The sequence below is a fragment of the Camellia sinensis genome, chromosome 7 (assembly GCF_055761805.1).
Source record: "Camellia sinensis isolate YWXY chromosome 7, ASM5576180v1, whole genome shotgun sequence".
Taxonomy (NCBI): domain Eukaryota; kingdom Viridiplantae; phylum Streptophyta; class Magnoliopsida; order Ericales; family Theaceae; genus Camellia; species Camellia sinensis.
The window spans coordinates 45,755,855-45,774,024 of NC_138967.1; the positions used below are offsets into that span (position 1 = coordinate 45,755,855).

Consider the following 18,170-nt stretch of genomic DNA (forward strand, 5'->3'; position numbering starts at 1 on the left):
ATAATCGTGAAAATTACATTATTATTTTCATGAATATAATTTATCCTTTGCATCAATTTAATCTCTCTTCTTTCATTTATCAATTTTATTATTTAGTTTTAAATTTTATATTAAATTAGTCCAATTGATAACGCCAATTAAAATTTTGACGAAAATTAGACCAGTACAAAATGATCTAATATCTAGCTGTATTGAAAGTGAAGGTGTTTTGTGTAAAGAGTGGACATGCATAGTGTACCTGCCCCTATACACCATCATGTGCACCCATTACACATGAAATACAGAACAACATGCAAATGGCCAATGGAAAAACAAAAAGCTTTAAACAAAAATCTTTGTTAGCTTTTCTATTTTTTTTCCTTTTCTCAAATAATACATCCATTCCTTTTCAGCCTTGGCCTATACGGTAACCATCTAAGAGAACTGAAATCAGACTAGGGTTTGTGGAGCAATCAACTGGGTATAAACAAATATGGATTTGGGAAAATCATTTTGAATGTGAATGATTATATGTACAATTCTGCGGGCCTCGAAGTAGCAAGACTACTGCGACTTCATCGTATAAATGTGTCACGAATTATGCGTGCCATTACTCGGGAAGATAGTCGAGTGATCACCTCGGGAAGCACTTTTGCAGAGATGCCTGGCAACACCGGAAGAAGTTCTTGAACTACCTGAGTAACATTAACAGTCTGTAGACAAAGAAAAAACAACACAAGTCACACAGAGAGAGAGAGAGAGAGAGAGAGAGAGAGAGAGAGTTCTACAGTTTAGCTTAAAAGAAAATTTACAATTGTAAAACATAAAATAAGCTAAACAGAAGGAATGTGGAGAAAAAGTTGTGTACTGTGCTTAACAAGTTATAATTGACTGGGACTTGTGCAATTTGTAGCAAATTTAAATCGATTTAATCCATAGCCACAGAAGTTAAAAATATAGCTTAGAGTAGAACCAAAAAGTACATCTGCACTATCAAAGCACATAACGTGATTGTGCATTAATGTTTTACACAAGTCCATCAATTTAGCAACCACAACCGCCATGTGAAAAGTGATGCTACAGAGTTACACTACAAGATATGTGTCCTATATCTCTCATTTCACCTACGGTCATCTGAATTGAGATACATAACCGAATCACAAGATGCACACATGACATGAAGGAGTAATCCACTGTAGTTTGCAGTTAAATTTTGTAAAATTGCAATTGTGAGTACCATTACTCTTCGTTATGACCCCGAGTATGAAGTTGTATTCTACTAAAATCTTTTCATTGTTTTGTATATCAATACGCATATAGTCGACAAGAAACGTATATCAACAGCTTTTCTAGTGTAAAAGAAAAGAACACAGGTGATTTCTAGTCATCCCAAATTCCCAAGGAATAGTGAGACTATGCAAATGCTAGAAATATCATAAAATATAGCAAGAAATTCGCACATACCAAAAATGTGAAGATCTCTTTGTATAAGAACCAGTTCAAATATAAAAATACTAACATTTATTGAAATCTGAACAAAAAAATCTAAATGTGTCGCTGCCTTTTATAAAAATATCTGAACATGTCAAACTACTTTTTATTTGGAAAAATTCCCACCAAATATATATACCTGCAAGTTATTATACAACTTTTTTTCCCTTCTTTTTTAATTTTTTTGATGAATTAACAAATAGAGATTTTTGATACCTGATTTGATGACCTTGATGCTGAACTTCCTGCAGTCAAGAATTCAATGATTTTCTGAACATTGTTCAGTATGACTTCGTCCTCCTCAGTTACGGTAGGTACAAGACCCACAGGCCTAATGGGTCCCAAAGCAGGAACCATGCTAAAAACCGGGGCAGCATTTCCAATTCCAAGGACCGCCATTATTCTTACCAACTGTTCCCTCGTAACAGCATCAATAGCCTTCACAATCTGTTTTACATGTCACAACAAAAAGAAAGGAAAAAAGAAGTTATTCAAGATTCCTCATTAGATCTTACAAACACTCTCTCTAATCATTCCAGTTCAGCATATGACCAAATTTAAACAATACAGCTCTCTTGAACAATCACCACTAATTTGTAATTCTGGTTTCCTCTAATTTGATAGTGGGGGGAAAATGATATTTTAAAGGGAAAAAGAACCTCGAATCTAATTATTGAAAACTAGAGACAATGAAAATCAGAAAATGACCTAGTGTTGAACCCTTAGCTGATGTATGAAAAGGAATGGTAAGAAGCAACAGCTGTCAAACTTGAACAGTCAAGAAAATGTGCACATCTTCAAATAGCAATTTTAATATTGAACTTTTCGCCCAAGAAACATATGACTGAACTATCAGTTGAACGGAGATAAAAAGGCATGCTTTGAATGATACCTTGTGCAAATGAATCATATTATTCAATTAAATTGGAAGTTTTTTGTACTTCAACCACAAACTGGATATGTTTAGTAACTTCCTTTTCTCATTTTTTACATCAAAACAATTCTTACAGTGATATGTAAGATTGAACATAGTGCTGTGAAACATGTAGAGAGGCTATGCTTAAATGGAAAATGCAGCTACTACAAGTTAGATGTAAACACAAGTTACTTTCAGAAATACCTCATCCAAAAGAAATTCTCGAAAAAAGTTCCCCTTCTCCGACAATAGAAATGCTAAGGCTGCTCTTGTTTGAATTGGCTGCTCTGATTGAGATGAACTAAATGGAAATATGGGGAAATTGCTTCTTTGAATTTGCAGAATACCAAGCTCAGCCATATTCCCGTTCAGATCCTCACCACCTCCACTTTTGGCTGCAGTTATGAAATTCTCAAAGGCTTGCATAACATCTATGAATCTTTCAGCATCAAAAACTCCAGATTTTCCATATATTGTGTAGCGTAAAGCACTCCTTAGACGTGGTGATTCATCAGTTAGGAGCCTCTGACATTACAATCAAAATATATAAATAAAATGAAAAGAAATAAGAGACAGTACAGTAAACTTTAATCTATACCAATATCCAGCAAAAACATAGGAACCGTATATTACATCAAAAATGTCAGTGAAATAAAATAGTAATGCACGATTGGTTATTGAACAAGGCAAAGTGCATACAGTATTTTTTATAAACAAATGCATCCCATGGTTCAAGTCTCATAACAAAAACACTCCAACAAACTATATCAGCTACCAATTACCAACCCAGATTGGCACTAAAAATAACATATTAGGTATTTGTTTTAAGGGTAGCTGAACTGGAGATTTATATATGAACCTCAAAAATGATTACACAATGAATATCATAACCATTGAGGATGCTGGAAATTTTTTAAATAACTTTTTTGTTAAAAACTCAAATATTAGCCAGGTTGATTAGATGATCAGAAAAATTAGCTACCCCATATAATAACTTCGAATTTTGTTCAATTTGGATTCCTTATGTTTGTTGAAATTTGATTATATTAGGTTTTAGGATTATTTACAATCTTACAAGTAACATGAATAATGTAATCTACGAAAGACACAGTTAGTCAGTTAGTCATCCAATCTAGGAGCAACATTGTATGATTTGACATACCAATTTGATTGCATCACATATTGGGATCACCTAGCACATACATTATCATGTGCTTATATTTATGATATAAAATCAGTTGGACTCACAGCTATAGTATTTCCACACCTGTGCAATATATGGATAAGCTTCATCTACGATAGCAAAATCAGGATCCCCCACCAAAGCTATGCCTTCCAGCACCCCTATTGCTCTAATTATAAGAGCAAAATAAGGTGGAATCCTAAATGGATAGTCAAATGTTATCTGCGCCAAATCTGACGCCAGCTCCTGAAAGTTGATATTTTTTGCTCCACCACCTTCAAGTGCCTGATCAAAAACCTTGGCCAGAACAGGCAAGATGGGTTCCAAATTAACCCCGTCTGGAATGAAACCAAGTTTGACAAAATCTTTCACTATAGCTGCATAGTCCCGATGAATAAGGTGAGCAATAGCTTCAATCATCCCATATTTTTGATCATCTGTCAGTTTTGTAACCAAGCCTGTCACAACAAAAGCATACATTATAATCATCAAGACTATTCCTGGAGTATCACATTGTACAATATAAAATTATTTGAGTATTCAAAGCAGGTACCAACAGATCAAAAATTTCTATGTAGCCTTTTAAAGGCATTTCTTATTATCCTCTGTGATATTTCAAGGTCTGGTTCAGAAGAAATTCTTTCTTTGGGGTTCAGTCTCTAGTTGTTTTTTCTTCTTTCGGGGAAGAATATTCAATTGTCCAATTGTCATTTTTTATAATGTAATATTCGATTTCTTAACCAACATAAAATAATTTTTTAAAAAAACGAAGGGTAAATTACATCATCCTTCCATGATATTTGACAAAAATATAGCTAGCTCCATAGTTTTAACATAATTACACCGGACTCCCTTAAGGTTTATAATCACTATTCCGTTAAATCACAGTTTATTGGTGGATTGAATTGATGAGGTCATCAATTTTTAAAACTGAAATACCAATTTTACCCTTCCATTACAAAATCACCGACTGAGTCAACTCAATGAGCCTCAAACACCATAGCCATGTATATTAACTCTCAAAAATATCTAGGAAAAAGGTATGAACTCTCAAACACCATATCCCTCAATCAAAAAAGCAAACTAAAACACATTATCAATGTCAAATATGTCTAAGAAAACTTCCAAAATTAGTAAACTTTGATCAAACAATGAAATATAAAATCCTCAAAACCCACGAGAAAAAAAATCCAACTTCTGATAATCCAATCAAACAATCAACCAAAACCAATTAACAGATTTGTGACCCATGTAGAAAAAAAATTCAAAATTATAAAATTTAAGGTTAAAAAAAAAAGAAAAGGAAAACCAAGTAAAACTAATCTCAATAACTACCATTTACCCCACTCCCTTCTTCCCCTCCAGCACCACCCACCTCACTCCCTTCTGCTCAATGGCTTCCACCCACCCCCTCATTCTCCCCCTTTATCAATAACAATAAAAAAATGAAGCAAAAAAATTAAAGAAAAGGAGAAGAGATCCAGCTTGAACCCCCATCCAAATCGAAGCTCAACAACCCTATTTGACGATCTGGATTGCACTGGTTTGAAGTGGTATTATTTATTGTTGTGGTACGACTGCAATCACGGTGCTTTAATAGCAGCAGTTCAATCATGGTGGTCCAATTGCAATGGTGGTGGGGTAGTATCGAAAGAGGAAGGCGTGGGGTGTGGGGCTGGTGAGACCGATGTAGAAGGAAAGGGAAGGAGGTGTGTATGCCTCTGCTGTGTGTGCACCTCTGTTGATGGACAGAAGAGAAAATAAATAAATTTTTATTATGATACAAGAGAGGAAAAAATTTCATTTTACATCATCCATTAGCTCAATAACTTTGTTGCTATCGTAGGGAGGTTAGTGTAATTATGCAAAATTGTGAGGCTTAATGTTTTTTCACCCAAACCTTAGGAGAGGTCAGTGTAAAACAAATTAAAATTAAAATTTAAAAAAAAAAAAGAAAGAGAAAAGATGATGGCCACTTCACCACAAAACTCCCTGGTGCTAATTGACCTGTCCTTGTCTTCTTCATTAATTAAACCATTGGTCATATCATTGCAAATATTTGCAGTTCCAAAGGAGAATGTGTATGATGCTGCTAAACATGTGAAAAGACATGTTTAATCATATGCTCTTATAAAGATAAAGAAAATTGTTACCAAAATCAAGTATACAAAGCTTCCCATCTGGAGTCCGGATCATATTCCCCGGATGTGGGTCGGCATGGAAGAAACCAGTATCAAGCAACTACAAATACAAGTGATACCGTGTAAGATAAGGTAGGTAACATATTGAGGACTGAGGAGTTTGTCCACATTTCAAGAAAAAAAAAAAATGAACTCTAGAAACCCTTGAGAATGGGAATTTGCAGTAACCACAAGAACTATACATGCAAAAAGAATTGACAAGCAAAGATGACAGCAGGACAATGTAACCATCTGATTTTTGTGAGCAAGGAAGAAGTGAAATAGAAGAGTTTTTTATTGTTTATTTATATATGAAGAACTCCCCGCTGTGCAAGTCAAGCAGCCTTTGCCTTTTATCAGTATATAATGTAATCTTCCTCTAATTTTATGTAGGCTTTCATTAATAGACTGCCAGAGATTATTCTTCAACTTTAGCTCTTTGTCCTTGTATACTACAAATGCATTAGGTGCATCCCTTTACTAACAAAATAGTCACTTATGCATGGAAACATGCCTAATTAGAAGCCTTTCGCATGTTAAAACCTATCAACAACAACAAAGGCATACTGTTTATCATTTCAGTTTTGCATTAAAGAAAATTTTACAGGAGAGTTGGATTTTTTATGAGTATATTACAAGAGAAATTACCTGCTTTAAGTAGCATATGACTCCAACATTGACTAGTTCCCCGACATCACTTTCTTTACTTTGTGAAAGCTTTTCTCCTTCTACCCACTGTGTAGTCAGAACCTTTCTTGAAGTATATTTATTATAGGTTTTTGGTACAACCACCTGAAACAGAGAAACTAATTGAGAAGTATAAAGAAATTTTTCAAAAGTAACATTGAAAACTAAGACAGCAACATTTAAATGGTAAATTAATTGCACCCATTTCAGTAAATGAAATTGAGAATAGAAACTTACGCCTCACATTATTTTAAAATATGAGCAATATCTCCAATCCTTACATGTTATTTAAGATGGACATCAGTTAGGCATACAATTTTTGTGAAGAAATAATCTACTTATGAAAGGAAAATTTCCCCGGTGTGGGAATTAAAGTTAGTGCCAGAAAAGGTCTGCTTTGTTTGTCATATCATTTCTCTCCTTAAACTGTCTATGATGCAGGTTATCCAAAAAAGGCAATTCCATAAATTGGCTGAATATCAAGGAAGAGCCAACAATTTTTTTTCTCCTTTGAAATTAGGAAGAGCCGCCATTTTTCCTCTTAGAATCAAGGCTTAGGTTATCTCCAATTGCTTGTTTTCCTCAAGTTAGTTTGATTCTAGGATCAATGGAATTTTGGTAACTTTGATTTGCAGAACATGGGCAGTAGAGGTTGCCCATGGGGCATAATGTGGCTCAAATAATGTTATTGTCATTAGATATGGTTTTTAGTCAATCTGTATAGGTTTCATTAGTTAAATTCTCATTAGTTTCCACAGAGTGTGTAAAACTTATGAGTTATACCTACAAGTGTATATGTTCAGAATCTCTTTCTGTATAAGGGAAAGATCAGTTCAACAAAGTTTTGAGAGCTTTAGAATTCGAATCGACAAGTCCTAACCCTTCTTTATTTCTATTATGAGTTAAACCCTACATTTAAATCAGTTTTAACCTCTTCCTACGCTTTAGAATTCTAATTGACAAGTCCTAACCCTTCTCTATTTCTATCATTCAATCATAGAAGACACAAAGAGCGAAGAACCAACAAAATCACTATCCACAAGTACTGATAGCATCAGAAGTGGTTTTAAAATGGGTTGTTACCGCAGAACCCATCATCCTGCTGGGCAGACTATTCTGAGTCTGACGACAAGGTTTCAAGTAAAGGTTGAAATCACCATAATAGTAATGGTGGTGATGCCATAGTTTTGGGGTGTAATACTAATAGCACACAACCTATCATCCTTGTTTGGAAATCAAATCTTGTGTTCTTTCTTCCCCTGGTTTTCCAAATGCGGGCGATCAGTTGGGTTTACACCAACAACCACTGAGGCAGTACACTTTAGGGACCATATAAAATGGTGCCAACAAAAAACCAGTACGATGGGTTTGGACATAGTCTCTTGAAGCTCACATGTTTCTTTCTGACCTTTTAGAGTCTGGATAATACCATCCTTGTGATAATATCCAAATTTGAACTCCACAAACAGCATGAATTATTGACACAACTTAGAAAGAGATGAAAAAAATAACTTTCAAAGGTGATCAAATTACCTGTGGAAGGTCCTTCTTCATCATCTCAGCAAAGTAGGTTCCATTTTCACCCTCATTAACATAATCAAGCTCCTCAAAAAAACGGGCAGCCCATTCATCTACCAGTCCAACCACATCAATGGAGACCTGAATGATAAGAATGATATAGATGGAAATTCATTACATAAACTATTGTTTATCGCTTAGACAAATAAAGAAACTCCATTGAGAACGAGCAAAGAGACTGCAAGACTTGTGATTTAACAAAGCACTACCTGAGGAAACTTCCGAAGAACCAATCCCAGATTCCTTATGACAAACAAATCAACTGTTACTGTCTCGAGGACAAAAGGCCTCTGTACTTTAACAGCAACCAAATCCCCATTCTCTTTTAGCCGACCCTTATACACCTGGCCAAGAGATGCTGCCAAAGATTTTCAGAAGAAGAATAAATAATGTGAGAGTGATGAACTTTAGAAACTAAGCAACAAGGCCAGACATTGCGTTGGGTGAGTTTTAGAGACAAATGCAGGCTCAAGTGTACAATTTAAGTCTCTTGCAGACTCAATCTTGGGTGTTTTAGGTGAACAAACACATGAGAAATTACAATTCATTATTCCCAACTAGACAACCCCATGCTCTAAAATAAATTTCAATAAAGTAATTATATCAATTGTCGAGATTACCAGCAGCAATAGGAGAGGAAGTCAGTTCAGAATAGATGTTATACCACGGCTGACCAAGCTCCTCCTCTATGAGAGCCATGGCAACATCATCTGGAAATGATGGAACCTACGAATATCGAGAAAAGAAACAGAATGTCAGCAATGAATGTAAAAATAAGGCAGATGTACAATTACAACCCCAATCCTATAATCATTTCAATGAAACGAGGCAGATTTTGTTTTACATGCGACAAGCTGTTAAAATTACTGTAATATATAAACCTACCTAAAGATACCAGTCACCAAATTATTATTATTATTATTTTTATTATTATTATTATTATTTTTTCTGTCTTCTAGTTGGGACCTGATCCCTACACCTCCCCACTTTGGGGTGGCCACTAAACCATTGGAGATTCTGTAAGGCTGGCCACAATATCTTTCATAAAACTGAGACAAAACTGTAAAAAAAAATAAAAAGGAAAAACAAAAACACTTCCATCCAATTGCATGGGCATATTCCACCCTCCAAAGTTATATGGTCAACTAAAGAAAAAATGATCTTTTCCTAAATCAAGGACTATGTTAACTTGTGTTACTTAATTTGTTGCATCATGAATTCACTAACCACTATTTTCAAACTAGTATTTGACTCAACTCTTGACGATTTTACAAGTACGCACATGTTATTTTAATGGCTTCATGAAGTAGCACTTAATAAGCATCCACATTGCTAAATATTACAACTTACTCATCTCCGTATACCTTATTTATTTCAGAACTTTTTCCTTCAGTTTTTCTACCTCTTCAATTTTAAAGCACTCATAAATCATCCTCATTCCTCAATAACAATCAAGAGTATATTTATTTTTATTTTTTTCCTAGCAAGTAACAATCAAAAGTTATTACTTGAAACAAGAATAAATATAATCGTATTTGTAGATCACAGCCACATTAGAAAATTTTCCAACTGCATTCAATTAGTCAAACTCTATTATTTACATATTGGTAAATGCTTTGAAAAAGCATCTCCTAGACATAACAGAAGATTAAAAGGAAAATCAGTAAAATTGCAGTTGGATCATATATAGTTCTAATGTAAGTTAAAATACATTAAATGACAGTCCACCCCAACCTTGTCACAGAGCTTTTGCAGCTCAGTCATTGCAGCAGGTGACAGTATATCTGGTCGAATGCTCAATGCTTGCCCAAGTTTTATGTATGCCGGACCCAAAGAGGTAACAATCTCTCTTAACTCAATCGCTCGCGCAACTTCATTCTGATTATAGGAAAAATGAAGTAACGATCAGTATACAAGTGAAAACTGGGAAGGAAGATTGACATGTAAACCAAACCAAACCAAGCCTTAAAAAGATCGACATGTAAAGATAAGAAATTTAAATCCCTATGTGCCTGTTCTATGGTGACTGTCAAATTTTCAACTGTTCAAATCAATGGAGTTCACCCATATCCCCAGCTTTTTGGTCATTTCCCTGCAGGTAGCAAAGGATAAGAAAGACTACGAAGTACATTCACTGGTGAAGAGATGTTAGCAAAAAAGGAACAAATTTGGTTTGATTTCAGCATTAATAGAGGCACACTTGGCATTTTTTTAAAAATTATTTTAGATTTGTCTAGGATTGCAATTGAGCAAAGCTGTGGCTCAAATTTGGCTCGTTGACAAGCTTGTTTATGTTTTCAAACAAACTGCGCTTGAGCTTTATCTTTTAGCTTGTTTAATAAATGAGCCAAGATTGAGAATAAACCAGCTTGATTCGCTATTCATACATATATACACAATAACACTCAACATTCATATGTATTAGGTTGAATTGTATAAGATCTATGCATAATAGTTTTTTAGTTGTGCATGAATATCTTTTTCCCCCTTTGTGATTTGGGCTCTTTCTGACCTAGGTTTTTACTTTTACATTCTAGTTATTGTTTCTTAGGTCACTATTGAAGCAAGACTAGTTAATCTTTTAACACACATACATTGGATTCATTTGATTTCAGCCAACTTAACATCCTCAATACATTCAGCTCTCTCTCCATGATTACAAATAAAATCAGCTGTCATGAGTAGCCCAGGGTCAGTCATCAGCTAAGGGGCTCAACTCGTGTTCATTCATTTAATAAACAAGCCAAACATGAAGAAGTGTTTAGAAGAAGAGAATTTTAGAGTCATGGAACTAACCAATTTAGGCAAGTCGATAGCACAAGTTGTAGAATTATTAGCGCTCGTCAGTAATGCTAAAATTACACATGATGCCCTAATTGTCTATTTTACATCTTCCACCTACAGCAGTAGCTATAATTCTGCTACTTGTATCAACAATTCTCTTCTTATACGGAAGAATCAAGAATTTTGCTTCTAAAAAATGACTTTTACAGGATTAAAGGTAGAGCTACAAGCAACAGGAGAGATGATGCAAGGAACATTTAGTAGGAGAGTATTTCAGAATGATAGCAAATGCTTCCAATATTTTATAAATCTTCAAAAAGAAGAAGAAGAAGAAGAAGAAGAAGAGGAATAAGCAGAAGCAATCAAATCATAGAAACTTGCAAATTCTTTTTACCCTACCAAAAGCTGATTTTCTAAACTTCTAAAACTATGAAAGAATTAGACACTATCCAATAGGTCAAAGATAGCAAGCATAGCATTAGAGGTTTACCTCTTTAACCTTCTTGTTTATCACATCCCAGGCAAGACGTGAAAGAAAACCTCCAGCAACAGATAGTAACTGTACAATACGGGTTGCAACAGCACGTGGTCTCTTCCCCCAATATGCAGAGATGGTAGCAGGATCATACACCAAAGGCAAAAACTCGCTGCTTTCATCAACCTGAAACAGCACAAAACAGCAAAAAAACATTACCCTCAAACAATTCCTTGGAAATTATTACACTTGTGCCAATAAATCTGTAACTTGTATAAAGCATTGTATAGGTTCAAGCAAGGCCCCGAGCATGGTTCCCTACATTCTCCTCATTTCTACTTCCTCTTGGTTTTAAATCTAGACAATTCCTCCCTTTTTATTTAAAAGTGCTCCCAATATACTCATTGATCTCGATGATATCCTGATTAGTGGCAAGGATAATACATATATCACTAAGCTCAATGAAAAAATATGCCAACAGATCTCCATGAAAGACCTCGGCAATCTTTCTTAATCCTTGGATCTCTATTCATGCAACACCTAATGGCCTCCCTCTCTCCCAAACCAAATATGCCACTGACTTATTAGCCTGCAGATCCCCTGCAAACCCGCACACTTGTGGGCCTGTCTAGGCTCCTCATATCTAGCTCTCCAATTATAGAGACTCCTATAGTCACACCCAGGGAGAATTGCCACACATTGATCACCCCTCCTAGCCATTCTCATCTAGAAAAAAAATAAAAATAAAAATAAAAAAACTCCTTGTAAATGGGATGCAGCATTTCAACCAAAAAGCTTCAAATATTTATGACTACCTAAGAAGCCCAAACACAGACAAGCAACACAAGTGGGGACACATACAAAATATATAGTTTTGTATATTTATCATATACCACATATATGAATATTTCATTAAGAAATAATACAACATAACACTATTTCCTAAAGTATAATAAAGAATGAGGATTTAATTGGTATAAATTTGCACTGTATTTCTTTCAGCATTGGATCTAAGTTATTTTCTTTAAATTTGTAATATGTTTTATATGTGTTTAAGCGATGGACATGTATATCTTCTAAGTGTCCAATGCATGCTTGGATTTAAATTTTAAAAAAATAATAATAAGACATGTTTGGATGTGATCTTCCAAGTGTCCAATTTTAAATTTTTTTAAAAAAATAATAAGACATGTTTGAACGTGTTTCCAATACATTCATGAAGTGTCCGGCGAGTGCCAATGACCAACACGTGGAGCATAATGTTGACAGTCACAGTCGTTGATGATGTAGGCAAGATGAAGACTCCTCTGCGAAAAGGATCTTAGGGGCACCACAAATAGTTGGATAGTAAGACTTTCTCTCACATCCCACTTCCTACCTTCCTACCATGGATCCTTCTAGGAATCACAGTAGGCACTAACACAGTGCAAAACCACTAGAGGTGGAGAGGGAGAGAGCTAGGTCAGCTTTATAATAGAAAGAAAGAAAGATAGTGAGGGAGGAAGCCCTATGATGCATGGAGGAGCTCTGTGTGTACAGGCGAGCTGGCTTGTTGCATATGGAGGGAAGGATATCCTATTATAGGAGAGATGGGCCATGGAGACCAGTTCACTTGATAGAGTTGTGCTGAGTAGATGTGATATACCTTATGAGGTTTCACAATGGGTGGTTGTGATAGACTTCTAAAGTATAAAAATGACCTAGGCAATCTTAATCTATGTGCAAAGACCTCTCTTTCATGTCTAAGCCTGGCAAAGTAGGGTCACCCCGAAGAGATGAGCCAATAGACCTCAACAATCCCTCAACTCTAGTTGCCAATCAACAAGTCCCTGGTGATCTCATACAAGGTCATGGGTTGCTCACAAATTCCATAACTAAGGCACCAACTAAGCTGTGCTCTCTGCCTAGGCCGGTTAAACAAAATCATGGTGCCATTTGGGAAATGTAGACTTAACAAGGTGAGGTGAAGTGAGGCAAGAAGCATGGCGCCGAGAAGAGGTGGTGGCGAGGCAAGCTAACAAGCTAATGTGCAGTGCTTAGGTTAGTGGCTAGCGAGGCCAAGCTTATGCCTTGAGGGTGTAGGGTCCACTCCTTAGTGGTCTTACAACTGCTCAAAGATATGCAAAGATACCTACAGACTACAACCACGTATTTAAAACCTTAAGGATCATGAAATTGAATCATTTCATACAAAATTGTCTTCCCTTAACTTCTTATGAAATAATGTAGGCGTTGGCTTCAAGCATTCTAAGGATAAATGAGCTTTAATACTTCATCATTGCCCATGCTTCATATTTGCCTATCATAGTTGTCCATCACCCACGACAATTTAAGGTGAAATTATATTCCAGAATCTTGAATATACAAAAGTAAGATTAACTTGTGTCCAACTAATACCAAGACATGCTGTGGCGATACGAAGTCGGTGGACCATCTGCTTGTTCAGTGTTCGGCGGCTTCTCGTTTGTGGGTTATTATTTTCTCTACTTTTGGGGTGCAATGTGTGCAACCGAAGGGGATGTTGGCGATCCTGTGGAGGTAGGCGGGGGTCAGGTGGGGATGAGGCGTTGGAAGGCTTGGGCTATGGCTCTTTTGTGTTTAATGTGACTGATTTGATTAGAGCGAAATCGGCATATTTTCCGCTAGGTTGCTCGTTCGTGTCTTGGTTAGAGAGGAGGTTTCTCAATGTTTGGCGTGGTTGGGTGTCTAAGCAGGTGGATCCAAATTTGTTTACCTTTATAGATTTATTAGATGATGTGATTGGCTGAGATAATTGTTTTGGTTTTGTTTTTGTTGTTTTGTTTGTGGTGCTCTTTTCTTAGGGCTGCTGCCTTGTAGTTCTTTAGCATCTCCTTGATGCTTTAGTTTCTCAATAAAGTTTTATTTATCAAAAAAAAAAAAACTAAGACCAAGAAATGCTCATATTATGTGAACCACATTCAACTAGGTTTTACATGCATAGATTTAATTATTCCTCAGCTAGGAATGCAAAACCATACATGGTTCACACTATATCCTAAACATTTCCCACGATTGCGCTTCAAAGTCGAAACAAGTTGATCTGCACTGATAAATATCTTCAGTTACTTTCAAACCTATCGGCAAGAATCTTATAGCATACTAAAAATTTACAAAATTAATAGTTGTCATCCCTACCAAGTTTCAAATCAATGCTAAACCACAGTTCAAAACTTACCTACTGCTTGGACATACAGTTTTGATGACTGTATTTTGAAGTTATCTATTACAGGGTTCCCTTTGTACTTTATAGTACGTTATTTCACAAAGTTCAGACTATTAAACTGCAATTTCCAAGCAATTAGGTTTAACCATTGTGGAGCTCTATGGGAACCAAAACTTATATTATGAAATTCAATCATGATTGACCGCTTTTATGAATATCGAGTAATTAGACTAACCAATCATCACACCATGCCATTATGGCCATAGATTTAAAACTCAACACTTAACAAATGTAAAACAACCCTTTAAAGTAAGTAAAATTTCACACCAGCCGGTATGAATGTGCATCAAAAACAACAAACAAACCTCAACAAGGCGAAGCTGAATATTGTCATCAGCAAACTGGGAATCCCTCAAATTCTGACCCCTAAGCCCCTTCATAAGTATCGCCAACTGTTCATTTTCTTCCATCTGTGCTCTCACTCTTTTGATCTCCTTCGAAACATTTTCCATTCTCTGCCATTCACAATTTCAAACCATCAGTACATAAAAAGGCATAACCAAATCTTGCCAAAATGATAATTCCAAGTTCACACAAACACACAAATTTTCAAATGCCACTTTGTTTGATTGCCAAGAGACATATCATCAAAACAAAAAAAATAAAAATAAATAATCGAAGCTCTTGGATTTCTAGTGAAAACCATTTGGTCCAGTTTTGTTAGTAAATTGGTCCAATTTAGTTTGATGGTCTTTTTCTTTGAGAAACCAAAAAACTGAGATTGAACACTCAACTTTCTTTCACTTTTTAGTCCTCTGCTTTTCCAGCAACCAAAGGTGTCATTTACGCTGTGTTTGGTTTGGGAATTTGATAAAGGATTCGGAAAGAGAAACGATAGGTGAAATATGAATAAAACACACATTTTCTCTTTTTATTTCTAAATCCCTCTCCAAATCCCCAGCCAAACAAAGCAGTAGTTAATTCACCAAATACATCAAGGGCATCAATAACCCTTACTCAAAACTTAACTGCAAAATGCTAAAGACCCACACTTTTAGACCCACAATGACAGAGGTAAAAAGGAGTTCAGGCTTACAACACTGGTGCATAACAAATCAAACGTTGACTGACACCTATTATACCACATCATTGTGGGTCAAATTGCGAGAGTTTTTGTGGATATCAAACATTTTCCAAACTTAAATTTGAGTAAAAAGTCACCATTCCTTTACTTGAATTTCTATCCGAATTGACTAAACTTGACAGTTGCCAATTTTACCCAAATTTGTGTTAATGAAGCTTTTTACTCAAACTTGTAGTACTCAATTTGAGTAAAAGAAATTTAATTAAGGGCTAGATATGGCTAAGTACACTAGAGAATATAGTAAGTGAATTGAACTCAGCTGAGTAACTGACCGTGGAAGCACCATTGACTGCCTTGGGCGGAGACGATCTCGGAGATCCATTAACCACTTTTGGCGGAGATCGCGAAGGTCCTGTATCGGTCGGTTTGGGCTCTGTGGCCACGGCTCGCACGACGCCGTTTCGCCTCCGAATCCTGATTGTAGACGGGAATGAACGGTGATGACTGGTTGTTGTCGTGTTGATGAAAGAGGAAGAGAGAGAAGTGCGACGAATAGGATCGACTCCACAGCAGACGAGCTGACAAGCTACGTCCATGGCGGAACCGAAGTATAATATATATATATATATATAGAGAGAGAGAGAGAGAGAGAGTTTTAGAGAGAGAGACAGAGAAGCAGAATTGCTGGGAGAAAGGGAGAGTACCTTAGAGAAGGTGTGAGTGGGTTTTGTTTGTGTTGTGAGAAGAGAGAGAGCGAGAATCGAAGTGGACTGGTAATGGTTATTTGGGAGACTTGGTTGAAGGTGGACGACAGGAAGGAAGGCTCGGTGAATGGGGGAACACGTGGCGACATACTGTGCAAGAGAAGGAAAGGGTTCTGTGGTTCAGTAGTCCCACCGATTTGTTTTTGCGCGCCATAGTAACCGTTCGTTTTGGGCTTTGGTTGTCCACCCGCTTTTTTATTTTTTTTTAGTGTGGCTAATTAGAGGGGCAAATAAGCTGAGCCGAACCGAGTTTTGTTGAGATCGAGTTCGGTTCATTTATTTATTAAGTTTGTTTATTGAGTTTGAGTTCGGCTTGATATGAAATTGGGTTTGAGTTTGGCTCGACTCGTTAACATTAATAAAACTCGAGTTCGACTCAACTCGGCTCGGCTCGATAATTTTTTTAATATTATTTTGTATTATTTAAATAAAAAATATAAATAATGTATTTATATAATTATTTATATATATTTATATATTATTTAATATATAAATAATATATTTATTATATAATTTAAATATAAATAAACGAGCCGAGCTTGTGTGAGCTCGAATTCGGATTGTTTACTAAACGAGCCTAATATTTGAGCTCAAGCTCGTTTACTAAACGAGCTGAGCCTTTAACGAGTCGAGCCGAGCCAAACTTATTCATAAACAATTTGATTCATTTGCAACCCTATAGCTAATAGCACCATGAGATTTGTTTTGGATTTTTTCTTTTTGTCCTTTTTAAACTAAATTTATCCATTTTTTTATTTTTCCTTTTTAGCTTAGCCTTCTCTCATATTTATATCTCAATCCCGTTACGTAGCTCGAATTAGAAGCCCTCGAATGGGCCGAATGTTTTCGCCCAGTTGCCCAGACTTGCATGAAAACCACGTTCATTTCTCTCTCATCTATTTCTGAAACACCTCACAATTCTGCTTTCTCTCTCTCAAACCATCAACCGCTAACAATCTCTCGCTCAGCATCGCCAACCGACGACGATCTATCACTCAGCGCCGCCAATGATCTCTCTATTACTCACCACCGACAATCTCCCTCACTCACCGATGAGAAGAAACGATCTCTCTCTCAAATCGCTAATCGCCAACGAGTGTAAACACGAACCAAGAAGATAGATTTTGCTTGAATTAGTTGAAAATATTTTGATTTGGGACTGAAGATAGATTTTTTTTTTTATGAATTTGGGATTGTTGATTTTAATGAGATAGTTTTGATTAAAACTTGGGAAACTTGGTTGTCGTCGACAGTGGTTTGCCGTGAAGAAACGAAATAAAGAGAGACAGTGGAGAGAGAGAAGACAGCTTTTTTTCATAAAAAGAAAAGACAGAGATCAACACACACAAAAAAAAAAAAAAACACTTGGTACCCATTTCCATTTTTCTTGATTCTTTTCTTCGTTTGGTTGCTTAGAATCTCACAATCTTCTTGGAGGATTTCTGATTGGGTTGCTCTATTTTTTTTTATTCTTGTACTAGGTTGCTCTATTTTTATTTTATTTTTTTGGTTGATTCTTCATTGTTGTTGATGTTGTTGCTCTTTTTTTTCTTTTCTTTTCTTTTCTTTTTTTTGGGTTGATTCTTCATTGTTGATGCTTCGCTATTGAAACTTATAATCTCACAATGATTCTTCATTGTTGTTAATTGTTTGGTTGATGCTTCATTGTTGAAACTTATTTGTCTTCAAATCATTTTTCTAAACAACAGAGCACTACTTTTGTATTTTCCTTTACTTTTTTTGTTTTTTTTTTTTTTTTGATCAGCAAAAGAGAAACTTTATTGATGAAGAAAAAATAACAACGGGGAACTTACATCAATAAAGAAGGAATGTGCACCAAACATCATAACTACACTCAACAATCC

At 35.8% G+C, this 18,170-nt stretch overlaps 1 protein-coding gene across 1 annotated transcript; it reads right to left on the bottom strand.

Annotated features, from left to right (window-relative positions):
- Positions 1–320: 320 nt before the first annotated feature.
- LOC114288597 (Protein kinase superfamily protein) lies at positions 321–16,475 on the bottom strand. The gene is made up of 13 exons (XM_028232118.2): positions 15,874–16,475; positions 14,823–14,972; positions 11,289–11,459; positions 9,749–9,892; positions 8,635–8,740; positions 8,224–8,372; positions 7,970–8,095; positions 6,398–6,541; positions 5,723–5,810; positions 3,654–4,027; positions 2,591–2,911; positions 1,687–1,917; positions 321–692 (listed from the first exon to the last, which is right to left on the bottom strand). The coding sequence occupies exons 1-13, from the start codon at positions 16,135–16,137 to the stop codon at positions 555–557; spliced, it is 2,406 nt and encodes an 801-aa protein (XP_028087919.2). The 5' UTR covers positions 16,138–16,475; the 3' UTR covers positions 321–554.
- Positions 16,476–18,170: the final 1,695 nt, after the last annotated feature.